The sequence below is a fragment of the Chaetodon auriga genome, chromosome 16 (assembly GCF_051107435.1).
Source record: "Chaetodon auriga isolate fChaAug3 chromosome 16, fChaAug3.hap1, whole genome shotgun sequence".
Taxonomy (NCBI): Eukaryota; Metazoa; Chordata; class Actinopteri; order Chaetodontiformes; family Chaetodontidae; genus Chaetodon; species Chaetodon auriga.
The window spans coordinates 3632299-3652122 of NC_135089.1; the positions used below are offsets into that span (position 1 = coordinate 3632299).

At 43.4% G+C, this 19824-nt stretch overlaps 4 protein-coding genes and 1 long non-coding RNA gene across 5 annotated transcripts; 1 reads left to right on the forward strand and 4 right to left on the reverse strand.

The window, feature by feature from the left end:
* Positions 1–104: 104 nt before the first annotated feature.
* Positions 105–2415, reverse strand: LOC143334267 (putative nuclease HARBI1). The gene is made up of 3 exons (XM_076752969.1): positions 1927–2415; positions 1207–1438; positions 105–1114 (listed from the first exon to the last, which is right to left on the reverse strand). The coding sequence occupies exons 1-3, from the start codon at positions 2227–2229 to the stop codon at positions 399–401; spliced, it is 1251 nt and encodes a 416-aa protein (XP_076609084.1). The 5' UTR covers positions 2230–2415; the 3' UTR covers positions 105–398.
* Positions 2416–2769: 354 nt separating this feature from the next.
* On the reverse strand, positions 2770–7391 carry elob (elongin B). Its single transcript, XM_076753347.1, has 4 exons — positions 7299–7391; positions 5765–5899; positions 4916–5024; positions 2770–4721 (listed from the first exon to the last, which is right to left on the reverse strand). The coding sequence occupies exons 1-4, from the start codon at positions 7299–7301 to the stop codon at positions 4609–4611; spliced, it is 360 nt and encodes a 119-aa protein (XP_076609462.1). The 5' UTR covers positions 7302–7391; the 3' UTR covers positions 2770–4608.
* Positions 7392–8356: 965 nt separating this feature from the next.
* Positions 8357–12382, reverse strand: LOC143334114 (uncharacterized). Its single transcript, XM_076752655.1, has 12 exons — positions 12222–12382; positions 11486–11687; positions 11369–11401; positions 11118–11272; positions 10866–10974; positions 10695–10727; positions 10497–10529; positions 10171–10404; positions 9781–9884; positions 9274–9439; positions 9125–9187; positions 8357–9006 (listed from the first exon to the last, which is right to left on the reverse strand). Exons 1-11 carry the CDS (start codon positions 12284–12286, stop codon positions 9143–9145), a joined length of 1179 nt encoding a protein of 392 aa, XP_076608770.1. The 5' UTR covers positions 12287–12382; the 3' UTR covers positions 8357–9006; positions 9125–9142.
* A 337-nt stretch (positions 12383–12719) lies between these two features.
* Positions 12720–16086, reverse strand: rusf1 (RUS family member 1). The gene is made up of 14 exons (XM_076752640.1): positions 15746–16086; positions 15584–15661; positions 15385–15499; positions 15268–15313; positions 15146–15178; positions 14964–15069; positions 14708–14809; positions 14523–14593; positions 14226–14410; positions 14031–14088; positions 13636–13700; positions 13395–13523; positions 13234–13299; positions 12720–13141 (listed from the first exon to the last, which is right to left on the reverse strand). The coding sequence occupies exons 1-14, from the start codon at positions 15893–15895 to the stop codon at positions 13056–13058; spliced, it is 1290 nt and encodes a 429-aa protein (XP_076608755.1). The 5' UTR covers positions 15896–16086; the 3' UTR covers positions 12720–13055.
* A 1100-nt stretch (positions 16087–17186) lies between these two features.
* Positions 17187–19772, forward strand: LOC143334311 (uncharacterized). The gene is made up of 3 exons (XR_013078327.1): positions 17187–17752; positions 19032–19264; positions 19693–19772. It is a non-coding gene; the product is annotated as an uncharacterized LOC143334311 (long non-coding RNA).
* The last annotated feature ends 52 nt before the right edge of the window (positions 19773–19824 follow it).

A 19824-nucleotide genomic window follows, 5' to 3' on the forward strand; every position in this document is an offset into this window, starting at 1 on the left:
ATTACAGGTAACACCGCTGTTATTAACTGTATTAACAGACTGTTTTGCAGACTTTAATATGATTATATTCATATGATTGTAGAGGTAGAGATAATATCATACTCACTTCCGGTTTCTACTTTTAAAATAAATTTAAGCAATTAAACATAAAAATTTCTTGACTGATTGCACATTTATTTCCATTTCTGTCCTTTGTTACATGTTCTTTTGGCCCTTGAAAGGATCTTAGTTCTCATAAATCCAGACTCTTTTCTGTGTATCTGTTTTCTGATAGTAGTAATGAGAGTGTTATGTGTGCAGACAGACCCAGACAGTAGATATTCTGGTAAAATAAACCTTTATATTACAGAACTGTTCATTTAAATCTGTGGGCAGGTTTTCCCAGAGGCCTCATCATGTCATGTGCTTCCAGAATCAAAGTTTTTAAACAACAAGTCTGCGATGGCGTCACGTCTGCGTACGCCCTCGTCGTCTACCTCCCCCTCTTCCTCTCGGGTTATGGCTTCCTCTTTCTCAACATCTCCTCGAACCACTTGTCCCATGTCCAAAAACACATTGTGCAACACACAGGCAGTCAGCACAACCGCCCTGGCTCGATCATAGTTTCCAATATCCAGATACCTGAGCCTTTGAAACCTGGCTCTCAGGTTGGCGACAGCCTGATCCAGGATGTGAAAATGCTCCTCCAGTGTCTTGTTGAAGAGCTCCTCTCTTGGTCCGAGACTCCCTGAGTACGGAGTCAAAACCTGAGCAGTGAGCGGATGGCCGGCTCTGGCCACGAGGCAGCAGTCGGAGGGCATGAGTTCAGGATGCTGTTTGAGTTTGTCTCTCAGGGCACCGCCTCTGTCCACGTCTGATCCTTTACTGATTTTGCAGTGTAGGAACCGGCCCTTAGGGTCACATATGAGCTGAAGGTTCAGCCAGGAGTCAGGATGGGCCTCCTTCTTCATCCTCTTCACCTCGGGCACTGAGCTCTCCACATCATGTTTCCCTATTGGCAGGCGGATTGGGATGCGGGTGTGTCCCAACACTCCCAGGACACGAGGGACACCCTGCTGCTTCTGCTCCTTCTCTGGACTGTAAAGTGGGACAAGGGTCTCTGCAGCCTCTGCACCTGGAGAACAGAGAGGAAATATCATTTTCAACCCCCTTTTTTTTTTTTACATTTCAACAAATCTCCCACACACAACACTGAAACCAACCCACCGACTGGCCATCTGATTAGCGTCTCCTCCAGCATGTTGACACGCTCGCAGAAAGAAAAGAAGATCCTGTGGATGTTTCCTTTCTCCAGGTGGAAGCGGCGGGACACAGAGCGGTAGCTGACGCGCTCCGTGAGCAGAGTGAGGGACAGGAGGACAGTGTGGGACAGGGATAAACGAGCCCGGCCGGCCATCCGAGTCCTGGATTTGGAGCTTTGAAGCAGGTCTGCGATGTGCTGATGAGAGGAAAAAAAGAAAATCATGCAGCCAACATCAGTCAGTTAGAAGAATAAACAGGTATTTTGGTCTGATAGCAGGAAAAATGAATGACATGAAAGGAATGTATCTCAAAGACTTTGAATTATATATTCAGACCAAGGTTCAGCTGGAAATCGTTGGACGAAGGCAGAAAATGTTGACATTTGGCCTGAAGTGTGTATGAAATGTGTGTATGTACATGCACGTGCAGATGTATGCATTAGTCCATGTGTATACTGGGTACCTTAATGCAGCTCTAACCTTGGAGAAGGATGCTGCCTGTTTGTCTGTGTAGGATGTTTTATTAGTATTATTATTTATTAATTTATAATGTCACATTCACTTTAGATTTCGTTGTTAGAGAGAAAGGTTTATGTGCACTGCAGACAAGCAAAATTGTTTTCCCCATTTGACAGATTTCTAAACGTATTTAAAGATCAGTAACAGTCACAGGAGGCAGTGCTACCTTCACGGCTGGACTGTCCACAGTCTCCAGCGGCTCTCGGGGCTCCGGCGTTTCTTCCTCTGGGGGGCTGGATGCCGTCGGTAAAACTTGGGTCTGCACATTAGCTTGACTCTGCAGTAACTGAACATATAGAGCAGCTGGAGGCTGACTTTTGAGTTTTGCTATCAGCTCAGCCTCCAGCACCTCTTCCACCGCCTGGTCCAGCCGCTGCTCCAGCTCGCCCGAGGACAGGGGCTGCCACTCCCGCTCCACCATGTCCAGCACGGCTCTGCCCGCCGATAAAACATACTCCCTGACGTCCATTTGTGCCGCGGATGGAGAGTCTCAGGCTCAGTTTAGCCAGGGGTCATTATTTCTTCCTGGGACAGCGCAGTTAACCACGTCGTTCGTCGCCGCACCGACTGCAGTCGTCGGTTATCGTTGTTAGCAAAAATGCTACAGCTGCCCTGCTAGCTTAAGTACGCTGCCTTCAAGGGCTGTCGGAAAATTTTGTCATGGCGTCTACGAACATCGGCACAACTTCTCAAAGTGGTTGTAAACTTTGACACACGTGTCCATTAATCAGTCAGTTTCGCTCACCTCACTGGCACATATACAGAAATGTTGATTTATGTGTGTGCTCCTTATAAATAAATGAGTCGACTGACAAAAAATATTCTTTTTTTGTACCGGCTGATGTTACTGTATATGACAACAACTCTTTAGTAAGCAGATATTAGGTGCTGCAAAATCAGTTGATTGTGCTGGTCCAACTGTGTCTGAGTGCACACAACAGTACATCAGTGCGTTAATGTGCTTACCATTGACTACAAAAGCATACAAAAACAGCACAGTGCACAGGGGTGAAAAACAGTTGTTTTAATGTTAAATCAGTTACAAGTGCAACTTTGATCATGTCCCACTGTTTAACAGCCTCAAATTGTAAATGCGATAATGTCAACAATTTCATTCAACGCCCTCAGGTCAGACATACTTTGCTGCTGTGACTAATGGAAGATTTATGCTTTTAATTATAGTTTTTTAGATCATAAGATCCAGTGCTATGCTTTAATTATCTGACATTTTGATGTGGAGAGCTCATTTCTTCTTTACCTTTGAAAGGTATACTATGCAGGATTTCCCTAAAAAACAAAGTATAGACTCCCCTCTGCCTGTACTTTCTTATTCTGGTGTGGTCTGGATGTTTCTGGGCTGCAGGCGTTGGGCGGTGGGTGTGAAGCCCTCAGCCAATAACAGCTTGCAGATGAGGTGGGATTTTATAAGGAAGCAACCAGGTGTCAGACAGTAAGCAGGACACATCCAAGAGGAAGCTACAAAAAAAAACACAGACATAGCAAACAAACAGCGAGCAGCCAGAGTGAGTCTGGGGTTGACTTTCACCTGCTGGAAGAAGAGGATGGGGATGAAGAGCGCCGTGGAGCTGGCATGTTTTCTGTTGGACAGGTAGGTGCCGGAGGTTAGCTTCGTTAGCTGGCTAAAACATCAGCTGTTCCATTACAGCAAATGTAATGTTCCTACAATAGAAGCTTGCGGCGTACGTACGAGCAGCGCACCTCTGCTGGAGGAGGGGTCAAGTCTGAATGTTCCAAACAGTAACTGACAATTCCTGCATAGTATACCTTCAATATGAGGAAAACGACGCGCGTATTAAGGTTTTAATGGTGTATAATACAACACGAGTTGCAGCATGAATTAAACCTAAATGGGCAGTGATTCCAGGAGTCAAATGTGCAGCTCGCTCATCACAGGCACAGTTCATAACTCATCACATGACCATCTACCCGTTTCACTTCACACAGGTTTAGGTTTAGGCTGCAATGGAACACTGGAGAGGAAAGCTGGTTAGTCCCCCGCCTTTGTTAGTAAGGTTAAAAAGAAAAAAAAAGATCAATCATCACTATTAATTCATCTTTGATTGCTGCTATGCTTGTCGGCCATTTGATTTCAACACCAGGTCCACGCCAGCGTTACGTGTGTTGTAGATACCCACGACGACTGCATTCAGTCTCAGTATGAAAACCACAACTTCTGATAAGTACCGAGAAATGTTCACCTTAATGCCAGCTCTACTGCAAACGAGTGAATCTATTTTATTTCAGATTCATACTGTTCAAAAGTTTTTGAAATACAGATAGTAACTTAGAAATTCACAAACTCCTAGCTATTGTCGCAACACATATCCAAGCCAAAGACCAAAAACATGTTAAATCCTAGTAATAGTTTAATAAAGAAACACACAAACATAAAAGCCTAAAAATGTCACACCTTATCAACTCCCACGTGTAAGCCAGCAAAATAAAAAACACAAGGAAGGCAGCGATAACCTTACCCCAAATAAAGACTAATTATTTAAATACGAGGTACAATTCTTTATGTTCAGCCTTTACCAATCCCATGGATGACTGACAGTGTCATGACAAGTCCGTCAGGTATCTCTGAAGGGTCTTGTGTGAAATTATCAATTTATCGAGCATGCTTTCACTGATTTCAGGACAAATGAGCCACTTTGAAGCACCCGCCCTCAAATTTACAACAAGGGGAATCCACGTTTGTAATTGTTTATGCCCAGCTGAAGATCTGACGTCGGCAAGATAAAACTCACCCTCTGAGGCATCGCTTCCCAAAAATCAACCCCTCCCTCCCCCCGTGCATCCTCCCTCCGGCCCCCTGTGCGTCCCTCCCTCACTGTACAGCCTGCTCGTTGGCTGTGCTGCCCGAGTCCTGGGGCTTCATGACGTCAGGGAGCTCCGGGGGAGTGGAGAAAGACTCGATCCTCAGCTGCTCGAATGAATCATCTGAGAGAAAGTGACAAGAGTGAAAGCAGAGAGCGAGAGAAAGAGGAGGGAAGATACAAACACAGCGTAAATCAGATCTGAAGCTCTGAACAACCTGCTCAGCTCAGACTGAGCTAACAGCAGCTCCAAATAAAATGAGTGACACCTCTTGAAAAGGGGCTACAATGAGGGTGAATGAGGGGTCAACGACTCACCACTCAGACGGAAAGCTAATCCCACCGTGGCCGGGGCCTGAGGTCGGGCTGTTTGATTTGTGAAGCCACAGTTTCCGAGAGTTTGACTGTCGTTAAGCATCACATCATCCTGGCGAAGAAGAAGAATATGAAACAGATGAAAGCAGTGCAGAACCAGCTGTTCATCCACTACGTCCTGATTTTTCTTCTTACACAGAAACACACAAAATCAGCCTTTTCAGAGATTGTGTTTAAAAGCATGAGGACTCGTCAGTTTCACACAAGGTTCTCTGTTGTGAAGATTATATGTTTTCCTCTGAGCCGGCAAGTCTGCATTCAGCGTCACTTAAGTTTTAAGATAAAGAATCTGTTGAGGCAATAAAACATGATCCAAGCTTTGCATTTGGCTTTTTAACGCTCTGCTAGGAGAGGATGTTATGAATCAAGCTCTCTGTCGGGGTGTCTGTAACGTTAAGTTGCAGCATCAATGAATGTGAACTCATAATAACAACAAACCACGGAGCTGTTAGCTGCATGTACACAGCCCCCTGATGGATCACTGCACTAATGAAACACTTTACAGACAGGTCACACAAGGGAAATAACTGGAGTACAATTTTGCCAAGAGTGGAATTTTCTGACTGATGGCTCCAAACTCATCCGTTCAGCTGTCATGTTCATTAAGAAATAAACAGTAACAGAAACTCTGGTTGTGTGACTCTTGTCTGTCATGCAGTGCAGTCAGTGCAGCGGCTCAGAACAACCGCAGGGCTGCTACTTTTTCCACCACCGAATATAAATTTTCTCTTTTTTTTTTAAGGATTATATAATTGAATTTAGACTATTTGTTGACAGCCCTCGTGTATTTACCTTATAAAGCCTCTGATCTTCAGGTGGCCTCTTTAAAATGCCTTCCACAATACGCTTCAGCTCATAGACTGTGGTAGACTCTTTGGCATCTGTGAAGATGGTCGTCTTGTGACGTCGGATCATTAGAAACACATCCTGAAGTGAGATCAAGTGACAGAGGAAAGAGTGGAAATGAGACTCTGATGACTCTCAAGAATATTTGCATCAGAAAAACTTCATTGCAAGTGCGGTTTTCTTCACTGCTTCACCCTGAAACAACTCATTCATGTTTTAATCAGACTCTTCCAAAGCCAGAAAAACAAGACTTTAGTAAATCATGCCGCAGCTACATCTTGCGTAAACAGAAAAGGTAACATCCTTAAACATAATATCATCCTGTTGTCTATTCCAAACCCAGAATCCCCACCAAGGAATAAAGCGCCTGCAGAATACTTCCCACCAAGCCACCTCACAGACGGGTGTCCAAGCAGAGCCCTGACGCAAAGTCCTTGATAAACGTGTTAAATGCAGTCTGAATATCTCATGATAACTCAGACAAACAATATGACAGATATGAAGTCAACTCAACCTCTGAGGCATTAAGTCAGGTTACACAAGTCCCCGTTATCGTTGTAGATAAAGTTTCTAATGAGACGTGCTGCACGCAGAAGTTAAAGCACATTAGTCAGTAGACGGCCTCTTATTTACCTGCTTCACCTGCCTGAGCTTGATCAGGTTATAACGCTACAGGGTGAAGTTGTGTGGCAGCAGTAATGGTGGTGAAGCTGGTGGTGGCAGCAGTTTGGTGGGTTAGCTAAAAGAGGTCTATAAAAACAGTTGAAGCTTCTCCATAACGTCACACCAGCCTGTATACCGAAGTGTTCACGGTGCGGCAGCTTCCAGCTAGCGTCATGACGAGCTAGCTTAGCTGCGGCTAGTCACGTTCAAGTAAACGTTCAATCAACTGTTAGCTGGAGTAGCTTGTTTCAGTTTCCTGGATAACTTATGGAAATTGTGTACCCCACAGCTACCGCTTATTAAACACACTTTGAGTTGGAACCTGGCTAATGTTAACACGGCCACATTGAAATGCCATCCACGTTTTTAATCCTAGTTGTGTGACAGATTATAACGTTACCGTTCGCCGAGCTACAGTAGCTACTGACAACTTTAGCTAGCTAGTTAGCTTCCTCGCGCCTAGCCAACCGTTGGATCAAAAGCAAAGTTTGTTAACGGAACTGTCATTTATCCAAAACAGTGTTACTTTATATAGTCTTCAGTCTGGACCTTTCTCCGCGACCCTTGCTGTCGATTTGAGCACAATAATCAAATGTCCAGCTGGCGTGAGCTAGTGTGTTGACGCTAACCCCCCATAGCTAGGGTTAGCTAAACAAAGGCATAAGCTTTTGGACGACCGCTTTTCGTGACAAGCTTGGTTCGGCTACCAACGGTACACATTTCAATGTTTAGGGAAGGAATAACTGACAAACTAAAGTAAGGTTTGGTTAGTTGGCAGGCCGTTACATTTACAGCTGTATGTGTTTTCCTCACTCACCATTTCTTGCGGTTGGTTGCACACAGGAAAAAAAACGCCTCCACTGCACAGCGACAACTGTGAGATCACAGCAGCATCAGACAGCCACGCTTGCTACTCCAGAACCAACCACCAGGTGGCGGTACCCGGCATTTCCTCTTCTTTTAAGGAATGAATCGCAACTAACAAGCTGCAATGTTGGATTTCTTACATGTTCGACACTCCTGTGCTGTGTCTGGTGTATGGATGAAGACATTCAAAATTGAAAAGTGAATTTCCAGAATTGGTTGTTATGATTGTTTAAAGTCCATGTGTTTAATCCCTTTATGTTCCAGCTGTCCCTCATTTGCATATTTCGGACAAGCACTACTTTCCTACTTTTCCCATTCCTACATCCAAATCCTGTGTGTGAATCTGACAGTCAGGATTGAAAAATCTCTCAGTTGTAAATTGCATCTCAATATACCTGCATAAATAATGTATTTGTTAGTATTTTGCTTCCTCGTGGAGCTTCATTCCTCCCTTTAGACCCAGCGGTGGTACAGTTCTGCACAGAGCTCCATTATGTCTCCCTCCTGTCAAACAAGCAGGTGTTTCTTCTTCCTCCTGTCAGGACCACAGCAGCTGTCACCACAGTGAGTGGGACAGCTGAACTGACAGCAGCTGAGACATGCAAATCAAACCAGGTGCTACAAACTGGATGTTTTTTCTGCTGTGCTTAAGACATTATGGCTTGTTTTCATGGTCAGCAGCTGCTTTGAGGTGCTATAAGCTGAAACAGTCCAGTTAAGAGATGCATTGCAGAAAACCTGACACACGCTCCTGTCGTTGTATGTGCTCCTAATCTGTTTGAACATTTTACCATAACATCTGCAAACAAAGAGGCTCCAACTCGTCTTTGCATAGCTTGAAACTGCCTGTGCAGGCGCATACACAACTCAGGCACAACAGGTGTAACTCTTGTGTTGCAGATACCGAACACACTGCACTGTCCACTCACCTGTCCATACTTGATAATGCAGGAGTATTTTCAGTCTCTTTTTGCACACTGCATGTATAATCAAAGCCTTCTTCTTATTCAAAGCATGTTTATTGACATTTCACATTTTTTTACAACAATTGGCCACATCAGCCTTAAAGCTGCCAGCTCAAATACTTGGACTGTATGAACTACATTCGACTTACAGTTGCTTAAGAAATACCTCTTCAGGGCTTTGTAAACAGGAGGCCAACATACAAAATACAACCAAATCCTAGTTAGTCCTCATCTTGACTTCTGACCTCCAGTACCAAACACAGTTTGGTCAGTCTGCTGGGGGCTTGTTTGTTTTTCTTGAGCTTTTTAAAGACAATTGTAGCACAATATTTACATCTGACATGAAACATTACAGAGAAAAATATGAAACAGGACAGAAAAAGGCCTTCTGCTGAGATGATGGACAAAAAAATAAATAAAGTGGGCAAAAGTGACAGCATAGTTGTAGGAGCAGGTCGACTGAGTCCTCGGTAGAGTGGAGGACGCTGTGGATATCTGCAGTTTCACCTGCACCTCCTGGTCCAACCATCAGGGTTACCACTTTCCCACTGTGGCCATGAAGTACAGCAGAACTTCACCACTGTCCATGACAATCCTTGATGAGGTGAATGTGCCTCCATCACCAAAAAATACTACCAATAATAGTTCTTGTTAAGAACAACAAAGCTCAGTTTGATTTCCACATCAACTGACCTGGAAAATAACAACACTAAGTCAGACAAGTGGTGCATCCTTGTGAAAATGCCAAGATACAAATTCCATGACCCCAGAAAAAAGCAGAATATTAAACATAAGTGTTGTACGTACTCACCAAATACACTTTGAATCCCTATCTAACCACGAACGTGCTCTCTCGGATCTTGGAGTAAGCATACTGTGGAAGACAGGGGAGAGCACAAGAGTCATTTTACAGATGTAGAAAACACAGACTAAATTCAAACGTTCAAATCCCACACTTACACTCAGCCCTCTGGGGGACTGGATGGGCTCCAGCCCCTTACAGCACAGCACGGAGAAGGGCATTTTCTTGGTCTTTGAATGCTCTTTGAAACACAGACTGAAAACTTTGGCCGGCAGGTAGACATCCCAGTCAGCCGCGTGCTCCTCCATCAGATCGCTGACCATCCTGTTGCGAAGCAGCAATGTGAAAAGCCAAAACATGAACATGCCGACATGACGAGAGAATTAAAAGGAAAAATCGCGCGCTGCTGAGAAAAACTCCAGTGGCACCGACATTGCATTACAGTTACATGATGCATGATGTTTTCAGGACGCTGCAGCTCAGGGATGGAAATGCCTCCGTGTGGGCCGTAACGTCCACATCACAGATTATTTTTTGTCTCTTTAACCCGACAAGAAGCTCTCAGTTTGAAGTCAAAGTCCACATTTTACCACAGAATAATGTGACAGTAAAACATGGTGTGAAATGCTATAAATAAATACCAACCCTGTGATGTCAGTACAGACCTGTCAATCAGCTGCTGTGTGATCAAATCTGCCGTGCCCGTCTCCTGATGATGGACAACGAGCAAGATGGTGACTTTCAGCTGATCTTTCAGCTCTCTGTTGATCTAGAACGGGGATACATTCACACGGATGTCGAAGTGAGACAAAATATCACACCGATAATTTATTAGAGAACAAACTGTGCAGCGTGTAGGCAGACAAAGTCCCACCCCGTCTTTGCTAGCAGCTGTTTCTCATAGATAGTTTTCTGCACGCGCTCTCAGCTGCATGGCAACTCAACGTGTTCGTATGATTGAAGGGTCCAATGAGGTACAAAGTAGCACTACATCCATTAAATTTGGTTTCACCTCTCTATAACAATAAGAGCAGCTCAGACAGAGATGCACTCACTTTGTGGACGATGTCGTGAGGCAGCCTGGAGAGGAATCTGAGCGGGTATCCAAAGTGGCCGATGATGTCCACGATGTGCTGTGCCACATGAGAAGGGAGGCACATCTGCATGGGCACAGCTTCCACCCACTTGGAGAAGTAGTCCGTCACAGTCAAAATGTATTTGTGTCCGTTCAGCGTCTGGGGAAGCGGCCCTCTGACATCCAGACCGAGCCACTGCCACGGCTCGTTCACCTGCCATCACGACGCGACGTCGTGCAGAAATACAATGCGGTTACAGTAATAATCCCAATCCTGCACATTCGGGTGGTCGTGCTGTAACTCACCTCTATCACCTTTTCAGGATCTTCACATTCTGTCTGTGAAAATCACAGAAGAGCACTTGATTATCATTATTTCAGTCAAGCTGTTTCTGAGGATGAGAATATGAATGATAACTACATGGTCATGATGTTTGCCCAGTAAAGTGTGATCAGTACATGTGAGGAATGGTTTTACTTATTTAGATCATGATGAATACTTACACACACACTGTCATCTGGAGCCCACTGAATATTCTGAAATATGGACAAAAAGATGTGAAATAAGCTGAGGTCATATCATAATCTCCATAATTTGATGAGTGAAGATGAATGAGATCATTAAGTTATCAAAACACATCTGAGTAATAATAATACACATATATAACCACTTACCTGAGGTACACAGTAATCTCCATGGAAGAAATGTGGAAATGAGTCAATCTTCATCAACCCCTCATCGACTATAATCCTCCATCTGTCAGACTTTTTTGGGTCTTTGTCTCTGAACATAAAACCAGAAATTTATTATAACTAGTCCTTTTATTTCACTCTGGCTTGTTTTAGCTGGAAAAATGTTAACAAGAGATCACAAAAAACACATGACATGATGGTAGAAAAGACAGCGCAGACTTTACAGAAACGCACCCAGCAGGCTCTTCGGTCTGCTCGGGCTCTTTGTTCAGGATGCTTCGGTTTGTTTGCTGCTCCGGCTGCTTGTTCTGGACGCGTCGCTTTGCTGTGGCAGGAGCGGCCATTGGAAGCTTAGGTGGACTCGTCTGAGAGGCTTTAGCAGCTGTTGGCTGGATTTAAAACACAAACAACACACACTGCGTTCAGAACGGTATTGATTGTGGCTGTAAGATATCAGTTTACCTAAAGAGAAGAGCAGCTCTCACCTGGTCTCCTGTACTTGTTTGGCTGGTGGAAGCCTAAACCAGGGGGCAGTGACAGTAATTACATATGAGATCTTTAGTTTGGAGAATTATCTATATCACATATATCTGAATACAAACCGTTCTTGTCTCTGTGCCGTCGGGGGGTGAGAATATGGTGGGAACTGCATCTTTTAGGAGTTTCACAGATTTGCCTGTCCTGTCAATGAAGCGTTCCTCAAAATGATTGATGCACAGCACAGAGAAGCGAGACGGGGTCCAGTCCTTCCACTTCATGTTGCTGAGCCATTTCTTCAGCTTTCGGTTATTGTAGAGGGGAAACCTGAAGCAGCACGCAGCTCATTAGGACAGTCCTAACACTAAGCTCTATGCAATTATTTCCTGTGTGAGGGAAACACAACACCAAACTCCCATTTAAAAGTCACTACATTATTTCTCACTGGAAAAGTGCCTTCATGGTAAAACATTACATGAGGCTTTATCAGTGCTGTAATATTTGGTAAATATTTCATGCACCTGGAAGCTGTGCATCTTCATTTTTTCATACTGACTACATGTCTGCCTCCCATTCTGGCCTCCATGTAGACAATGTTCGGTACTTGGCTTTTTGGAAAAAGTACTTAAAATGATAAACTTTCATTGTACTTGCAGATACACATTCTGTGAAAAAAAGACACTGAAATCTGGCTCATCGGCTATCTTCTCTTACATTTAATTGGGCCTAAAAACGTTCAGACGATCTAGAAAACCAAGAAATAACTAATGTGATTCGTGCTGATGTTTATGTTAGCTAGTTTGATTATGCACAAAACTGCTAGCTATGCGCTGTTTTTCGGTGATAAATGTCAATACTCACTTAAAAAACTTGACATCTGAATCGCTGGAGTTATCGCAGTTGTAGGCACATTTATATCTTCCCATTTAGTACACAATTTTGTTCAACTTTAAACCAAACAAAGTGATTTTGTTGTTCAGTTGTTTGACGTTACTGGTCAAGTTATCAACAATACAACTTCGACATCCGGTCAGAATTTTCAAAATAATAATGTCGTGACACGTTGAAAGCTTTTGGAGTAACAACCATAGCAGAAATCGTACAATAATCTTATAGTATTCCGCAGTATGAAGTTATTTTGTTGTGTTTTGTTTTGTTTTTTTGCTTGTCTTATATCAAAACATGTAGACATAAATACTTAGTGGCAAACGTTTATGATATTCATTGGTTGTGAATGTTTTATTATTTTTCGGTATCACCCCACTAAATCTTGCTAGCTTGACGTAACTGTATCACAAGCGGATGTTGTTTCTTCTTCTTCGTGGCGTATGTTAATTTCGAATAAAATGCTCTACAGCGCCCCCTTACGGAGAAAAGGCAGAAAACGACTCCGTTGTGTTTTATTTGTATTAAACATTTGTACACCGGAAAATGCAATGCCTTTTACGGTTAACAGTGAAACCCGAAGAAATGAACAAAATGAATTGCTTTGAATTTTAGTATACCTGTAAAAATAAAATATACAAATTATACAAAATTATACAAATATAGATTTTTTTTTTACTCCGCTTATATCAAATCCATTGACATTTTAGCACAGAACGAATGAAACCAGGGATATTTAAAACATCTGTGTTTCATAAACGTTGAAAAATGTGATATAAACACTGTGAATGGCTGCAGATGTCTCCCAGCTCAGTTGCTTTTTGTTTTCCACTCGACCCTCCACTCATCCCAATCTAGCAGAGTTCGTTTCATGTCCCATCCTGCAGCCTCCACGCCTGGAAATCATCGCAAAATTAGGTTTCTATTGGTAAAAATAAACATAATAAAGAAGGTGACTTGCAGATTAAAACATTTCCCTTATGCTCACCTTTGAGAAATGGATTGAAAATTGTGTCCATCAGCTTGTGACTCTCATGCACCAAGTCCCAGTGACCTTTAAAAGGAGAGAATAAAAGTGTGAGTTGTGTAAAAGAGAGAAAGCACCAATATTACTGTAAAGTAAAGAAGTGAATGGAGGTAAAGGCTCACTTTGCTGTTGTGCAGGAGGTTGTCTGGCAGTTGGATGGCTTAACGTGCTGCTGAGCCACACAGCTTGGCACATCACTCTGATTTCATCATGAACTGATGCTTCTGGTCCCAAACAAACACACACGCAGCCTGATGGGAACACAGCTCAGTCAAAAACAAACAAACAAACAAACATTTAAATTATGTGATATGGCTCTTAAATAGACTGTTGTTTTGTGGAGGAAGATGAAATATGACGCACCATTTTTTACTCCTAACAGGAAAGGCATGTTGTTTTTCTTCAAAGCCAAATTAAGCTCTTCTGGACTACAAAATAAAAAAAAATGTATTATCAACTATGTTAAACTTTTATTTCCCCAGAAGCGAAATGGTACAACCCCTCAATTCTAGAAAAGTTGGGACGCTGTGTGAAACACAAATTTGTTGCTCCTGTCCAAACTTGTTTGAAACATGTTGCTCCATCAAATTCAGAATAAACAGATATACAAAACTTGAAGCTGATGAGGAGAAGCATTAAATATATTGTCTTTGCACAGTTTTCAGCTCAGCATATGCCAAGAAGGATTATCAAATTGTCACTTCCTGTTTTATTTAGGTTTTACACAGAGTCTCTATGGAATCAGGGCATGAAACTACCTTTGCACCACCTCCTGTAGTCTCACTCCAAGTTTGATTGGCACAGTTTTCCTAAACTCTGGAAAAAAAAAGAGGAATCCATTACTTCAAATGCACAAAATGAACATTTTAAAATTGTGTCGCTGTTAGTACGCTGGATTTATTATTGGATTAAAGAAACAGTCGAGAACATGCGATGAAGTTCACAGTTCATACCTATGAAAACCGGTTCTCTCTGATTGGCCTGTGGTGGACTCAGGATCTGTCCGTCTTTCAGGTACTGCTGCAGCACGATGGAGAGCCGCGCCTCGTTGAAGGTTTCCATGATAACCGAACGCACGGCTTTGTAATTGGCAAAGAGGTGGAGGACGGTGAAGAGGAAGAAGAGGCTGATAGTCAGTCTGAGGGGCAGACAGAGAGAGGAGAGCGGAGGTAGACGACGTTAAAGAGACGACAGACTCCTCACATCAGTGCTGATGATGACTTCCATACGTTCTATATAAGAGCACTTACACTGGATTATCAGTGACGAGGGGGACGAGGACCAGGCTGATCAGCAGTCCAGCCAGATTCACTAAAGTCTCCTGTTGGAAGTAAAGGACATGGAGATGAAACAAGATTACAGAAAACAGACGTCTACACACTCTGTCTGCTTCACCTTAAACCGTCTCACGAAAACACAAAATCTAAAAAAGCACCTGACTGCCATCTTTGGCCGAGATGTCGGCCATGTTGTCTCTGCGAGCCTGATGAACGGTCAGAGCAGCTCTGGTCGCACCGCCTGCCACTCCGACGATGGACTGGAGAACACAAACACACATGATAGCAGCAATTCAGACTATTGAAGACATTTCAAACTAAAAGGTTAAATTAGTTATTTAGCTTGGGGAAAAGCAATTTGAGTGAAACTTGAGTTTAAAAGTTATTGAAGTGAATTAAAATGTGTTGGTTTACCTTGAATATCCCTGCGGTGCATACAATCGGGGTGAAGAGAGCAGGAAAGTACGGAGCCAGTATTTCCATGAACATGGCGATGTCATTGAGAACATCGGCGAAAAGTCTGCAAAGACATTAAAACTTCAAACAGGTTCAAGATAAAGACGACACTGACGTTTTAAATGTGCACATGTGCATACCTCCATTTTTTGGCCTCAGAGTCCAGTTTGCTCCTGGAAGACGACAAAAGAAACTGATCATGAAGAGGAAAAACATGCAGAGTGTCCATTCGCTGGATTAATGGATGAAGATGTGAGCCCACCCTTTCTGCCAAGCGAAGAGGATCCTTCCCAACATGCCCGTTCCATCTGCAGGGGAAAACATTAGCACTCGCCACAAAAAGATAAAGCAAAATGTGTGGAATATTTTAAGGGATCACCTCTTAGCAGCCAGGTGATTGTAGCTCCAGCGACTGTCGCCTCTTGGTTTCCAACACCGACGCCCCTCAGAGAGGCCTGGGTGGCTAAAGTCCCCGACAGAGAGCTGGAGAAAGCCTGAGGGAGAGGGACGAGTGTGGATGCAGACTTTCACTCTGGTGTGATGCCAGTGAGCTGAATGGTGTGTGTGGTTTACGGTACCTGCACAGTATCCCAAAACTGGTACTGCAGGTAGTCGGTACTGACGCTCTCAGGGTATCCTTGAGGCAGGAAGACGCTCTGAAATCAGATGTTCATAAATCTGAGTCTAAGGGGGTCTTTGAACAGTCATTGTAGCTCCATTTAAACGCTGTTAATCCTTACTTTAAACACTCCGATGACGGAGGTTCCTCTTGATTCACCTGCACTCCCACCTCTTCTCCTCTCCATCACTCCATCCTTTCCAAAATACTTCCAGGACTCTGCGCTGCCATATCTCTCCGTGGCCAAAACCACACCTTTGTCTTTCTCCATTGAGGCTGTTAGGAGCGAAAATCGGAGGGCTGCCGACTAAAAAGACAAACGGAACAATAATACAGTCTCAACGGAACTGCAGTTCATTTAATTAAACGCCATTTTGGCTCAGTATAACATAAAAATGAGACACAGCCTACGTGTCGCTCTGCCCCGCTCTGTTTTTCTTTGGAGCACTTCCGTGTTTTTTTCCGCCTTCACTGGTTGGTGATCTCTCATTGGTGGATTGGGAGTTTAAGGCGGAGCTCCGATTAACAGGCCAGCAAAGCACCAATAAACAGACACGCTCTATTAACACTCTGTTAACACTCCTATAGGAAGTTTATTATACAAGAAACTGTGACCTTCAAGGGCTAAACCCACGTGTGTGTGTGTGTGTGTAATGAAATAAACTTTATTTATGTTTTATAAAAAAGGAATCACAGAATGAACATTAATTTATTAATGTAATATAAAATAAGCATTTTATTGTAAAAAAAAAAAAAAAAAACTTTAATGTAAAAAAAAAAAAGATGGAGAATCTATACAATAATAATCATAAAATGACAGAAAAAGTAAGATTGAAAATAGAATAAAGAGAATTCACAACATCAGATGGAAAATCTAATATATGTATACTACAAATGGAAAGTCAACAAAGTCAGTAACATTCATCCTCTGGGAGACATGTAAGGATGATCCTGCACCTCCTGCTCAAGCATCCACCTCGATGGTGTTTGTGATCCTCCTGAAGCACCCTGTTGTTTGTCTGAGCCAATGTCCCTGTAAGTCCCATGACCCCGAGAACGACCAAACGTTACCATCACTTTGAAGCAGTGCCAGCAATTTACTGGTGCAAGACAAGAAAACACAAGCTGGATCATAACGAGAGTAGACTTCTGATCTTCTTCCTTAAATCACAGAGGAAAGAACCTGACTGGATGAGTAATAATCAGTATGATGCAGACACAGCTGATCCCTCCCATGCAGATCCTGCAGTCTAAGGACGAGCACACAGTGGGCGGCGTCAGCTCTGAAAAAATGCAGTCAGGTAGTCATCAATCGCTGAGCCAAGGGGGAGCAAATATTTCTTATCTCTGGGTCGCAGAACAGACAGCACACAGCAGCAACAAGAGGCCCGTTTGACTCCGCAGACCCAAAAGAAAGAAGAGTGATTCAAAGTGAAATAAGATGCAGTGATTGAGCAAGAAATGCTAATGAACAGTTGGACGGAAGGCAAAAACAAAAGTCTGTTCTTCCTCCAAGACAAATTTAACAATGAGGCAGACTGGAATCTGCGGCTGTTTCCCCCCGAGGCGAGACGAGTGCTGACACACCTTTCCCAGGTCCTCTGGAATGCTGTGTGGGAAATAAGTGGGAAAAGGTTGTAGTATTGCACAGGGCTATGTGAAAGCGTGACTAACGAAGGAGAGAGGAAGTCGAACCTGCGAGCGCGAGGAACACGAGAACTGAAGTAACCGAGTGAAGGAAGGGTTTGATAAGTTCATGTGTGGGAGGGAAGAAGCAGAGAGACCGCACAGTAAACGGGCGTGGAGGTTTCACACAGAGTTTCAGTCCCAGCTCGCCGTCCTGTCATTCAACAACTTATATGGCACTGGGCTTTCTCTGGGACAGGTCAGCCTGGGATCTACAGCCGACGATGACAGCAGGAGCCTCTGAATGACCATGTGTGGAAATCTTCACTGAAACTTTGATGTCTAAAGGAGGAAAAAGGAGTTTCGTTGAGGAGACGAGAAGACACCTGCCTACAGTCTCACAATAGCCTCAATAAGACAGTGGACAAACTAAGAAATCCCTTGAGGGAGTGTTTTCAGACTGAGGAGTGGACTCAAGACAGCGCCTTTAAGATCTGATCAGGTTTGTACTTTAAAGTAAAAACTTCAGTTTAATTGTGTTTAAACTGGGACGTCTGGTCATTTTGATCCTCTTCGTTCAAGTCGCACTCCCTCTTTTGTCTTCGAGAGCTTCAAGTTTTGTTTTCAGTTGTGTGTAATTCCAGACCAGAAACTGTCTTAATCATTCGAGGACGCGCAGCACAATCAATAATGTTCTCCCTGCAAATGATTCACAGGCCTCGACGTTACCTGATGAACCAATGACAAACACATCCACCTCCGCTGATGTATTTTCTCAAGTGACAAATACCAAAAGTATGCTGGAGCGCCGCTCTCTGATCAAATCACGGATAAGTTGTGTGTTGTTTTCTTTGACAAACCGCCAGCTGAGCAGGAGGTTGGGACATTTTTTAAGTCTGATCATACAAGTTTTTCAAGCTTTTGAACAGGGAACGCTTTACGCTGTGCCCCATGTTACGGCACTCAAAGGGTACTTTCTGTTTCATGCTGGAAGAACCCACGTTCCCTCACGGTCTGAATATTTTGAAGAACATGTCTCCACTTGTGGGCCACATTTGGTTTTCATTCTTGAGACTGAGATCGTTTTGCCCAGTGCTGCACGCAACAGGTCAGCAGGTACAACTGCTCATCAGACCATTAATACGAGGTAAACACAGGTCACAAGGGCAACTCTGGAACAGTAAGCATCAGCGTGCACCCCCTGGGCAGTCGGTAAGAGGAAGTAACAGAATCTTTGAGTCCATAAAACATGTGATCCAGGTCAAAGAGGGGGTCAAATTTCAGTTTTATTACTAGAGGACATTTTAAATATGTATGAAGAAAACTGTGGACGTCTGCTGCTTTATGTGCAGTCTTTTAAAAACTAGGCCTTACAGCAATGTTTAATAAACGAAGGACACGGACTCTGACACTGAATCAGTAATCAGGTCATTATTTTCAGAACGTGAGCATGAATAGAACAGAGGAGAGTATTACAATAACTCTGAGGCCCGTCTGTCCCTTTGTGTCTATTATTCTAAAAGGCCGAGTGCTCGTCTTTGAGCCGGGGCTTTAAAGTACAGACATGTTAATCAACTAAACATTTACCTTAGCAGGGTTCGCCCTTACACAGCGTGACACTGGTTCCTTTATCTTGAAAAACAAACACTTCTTTCAAGTGTTAACAAAGTTAAAACCATAAAGTAGCCACCAAATTCTAAAAATGTACTTTAGATTTCTGCACTTCTGCATATTACTCCCTCATTTCAAACCTTTCTTCGACACCTTCTTGTGTCTTGCAGAAATGTCTGGTGGGCAGCAGACTAATCAAATGGAGGATGAAGCGGTCCCTCTGAACCTCATTGCAGGTTCAGGGGACACGCCGAACAACAACACATGCAACCAAGTCATCGTCAGCGCTGGACAGAGGGTGGCCGCCTGCTGCAATGACCAGAACCACAGGAAACTGGCCATCTGCAGCATCATCTGTGGGATCTCCTGCATCGGAATAAAATCTCTGATAAATTCAGTCAAGGTATTTTTTCTTTTTCACCTGTGAGTCTCTTAATGTCAGTTCTCTTAAAACTCTCTGCAAAGTGATTCTTTCCTAACGCAACGAGCTGAAGCTGCCGCACAAACGAACACCTGAAAGCTTCAGTCTTTCAAGTAATTGTACTTAGTGTGAAAAGGACTTAATAACTTGATTTGTCCAGGCTTTGTATTTTTGCCGAGTGTGCATTTTTTTTTTACAGATTGGATTTTGATAAAAGGAGGAAACGATTACAGGCCTGTGAGACCCCAAAGAGGAAGCAAAGGCAGCGTGAACGTGTCCTAAAAATCACAGAAGCTGACTAAATGACAGATCATTGTTTATAAGCAGCACTTGTTTCATTTTGTACTCGTGTTTTAGTGTTCCTGATTTACCCCTGAATTCAGCGGACTGTCCTGTCCTTACGTCCACAGGCTGAGAAGACGGCAAATACACAGGAAGCTGCCGTGTATTCACAACAGGCAAAAAAGTTCGGCATCATCTCCATCCTGACGTGGGTCGCCATTCTGGCCTTAACTCCCATGCTGATAGCTCTGATCTCGTAT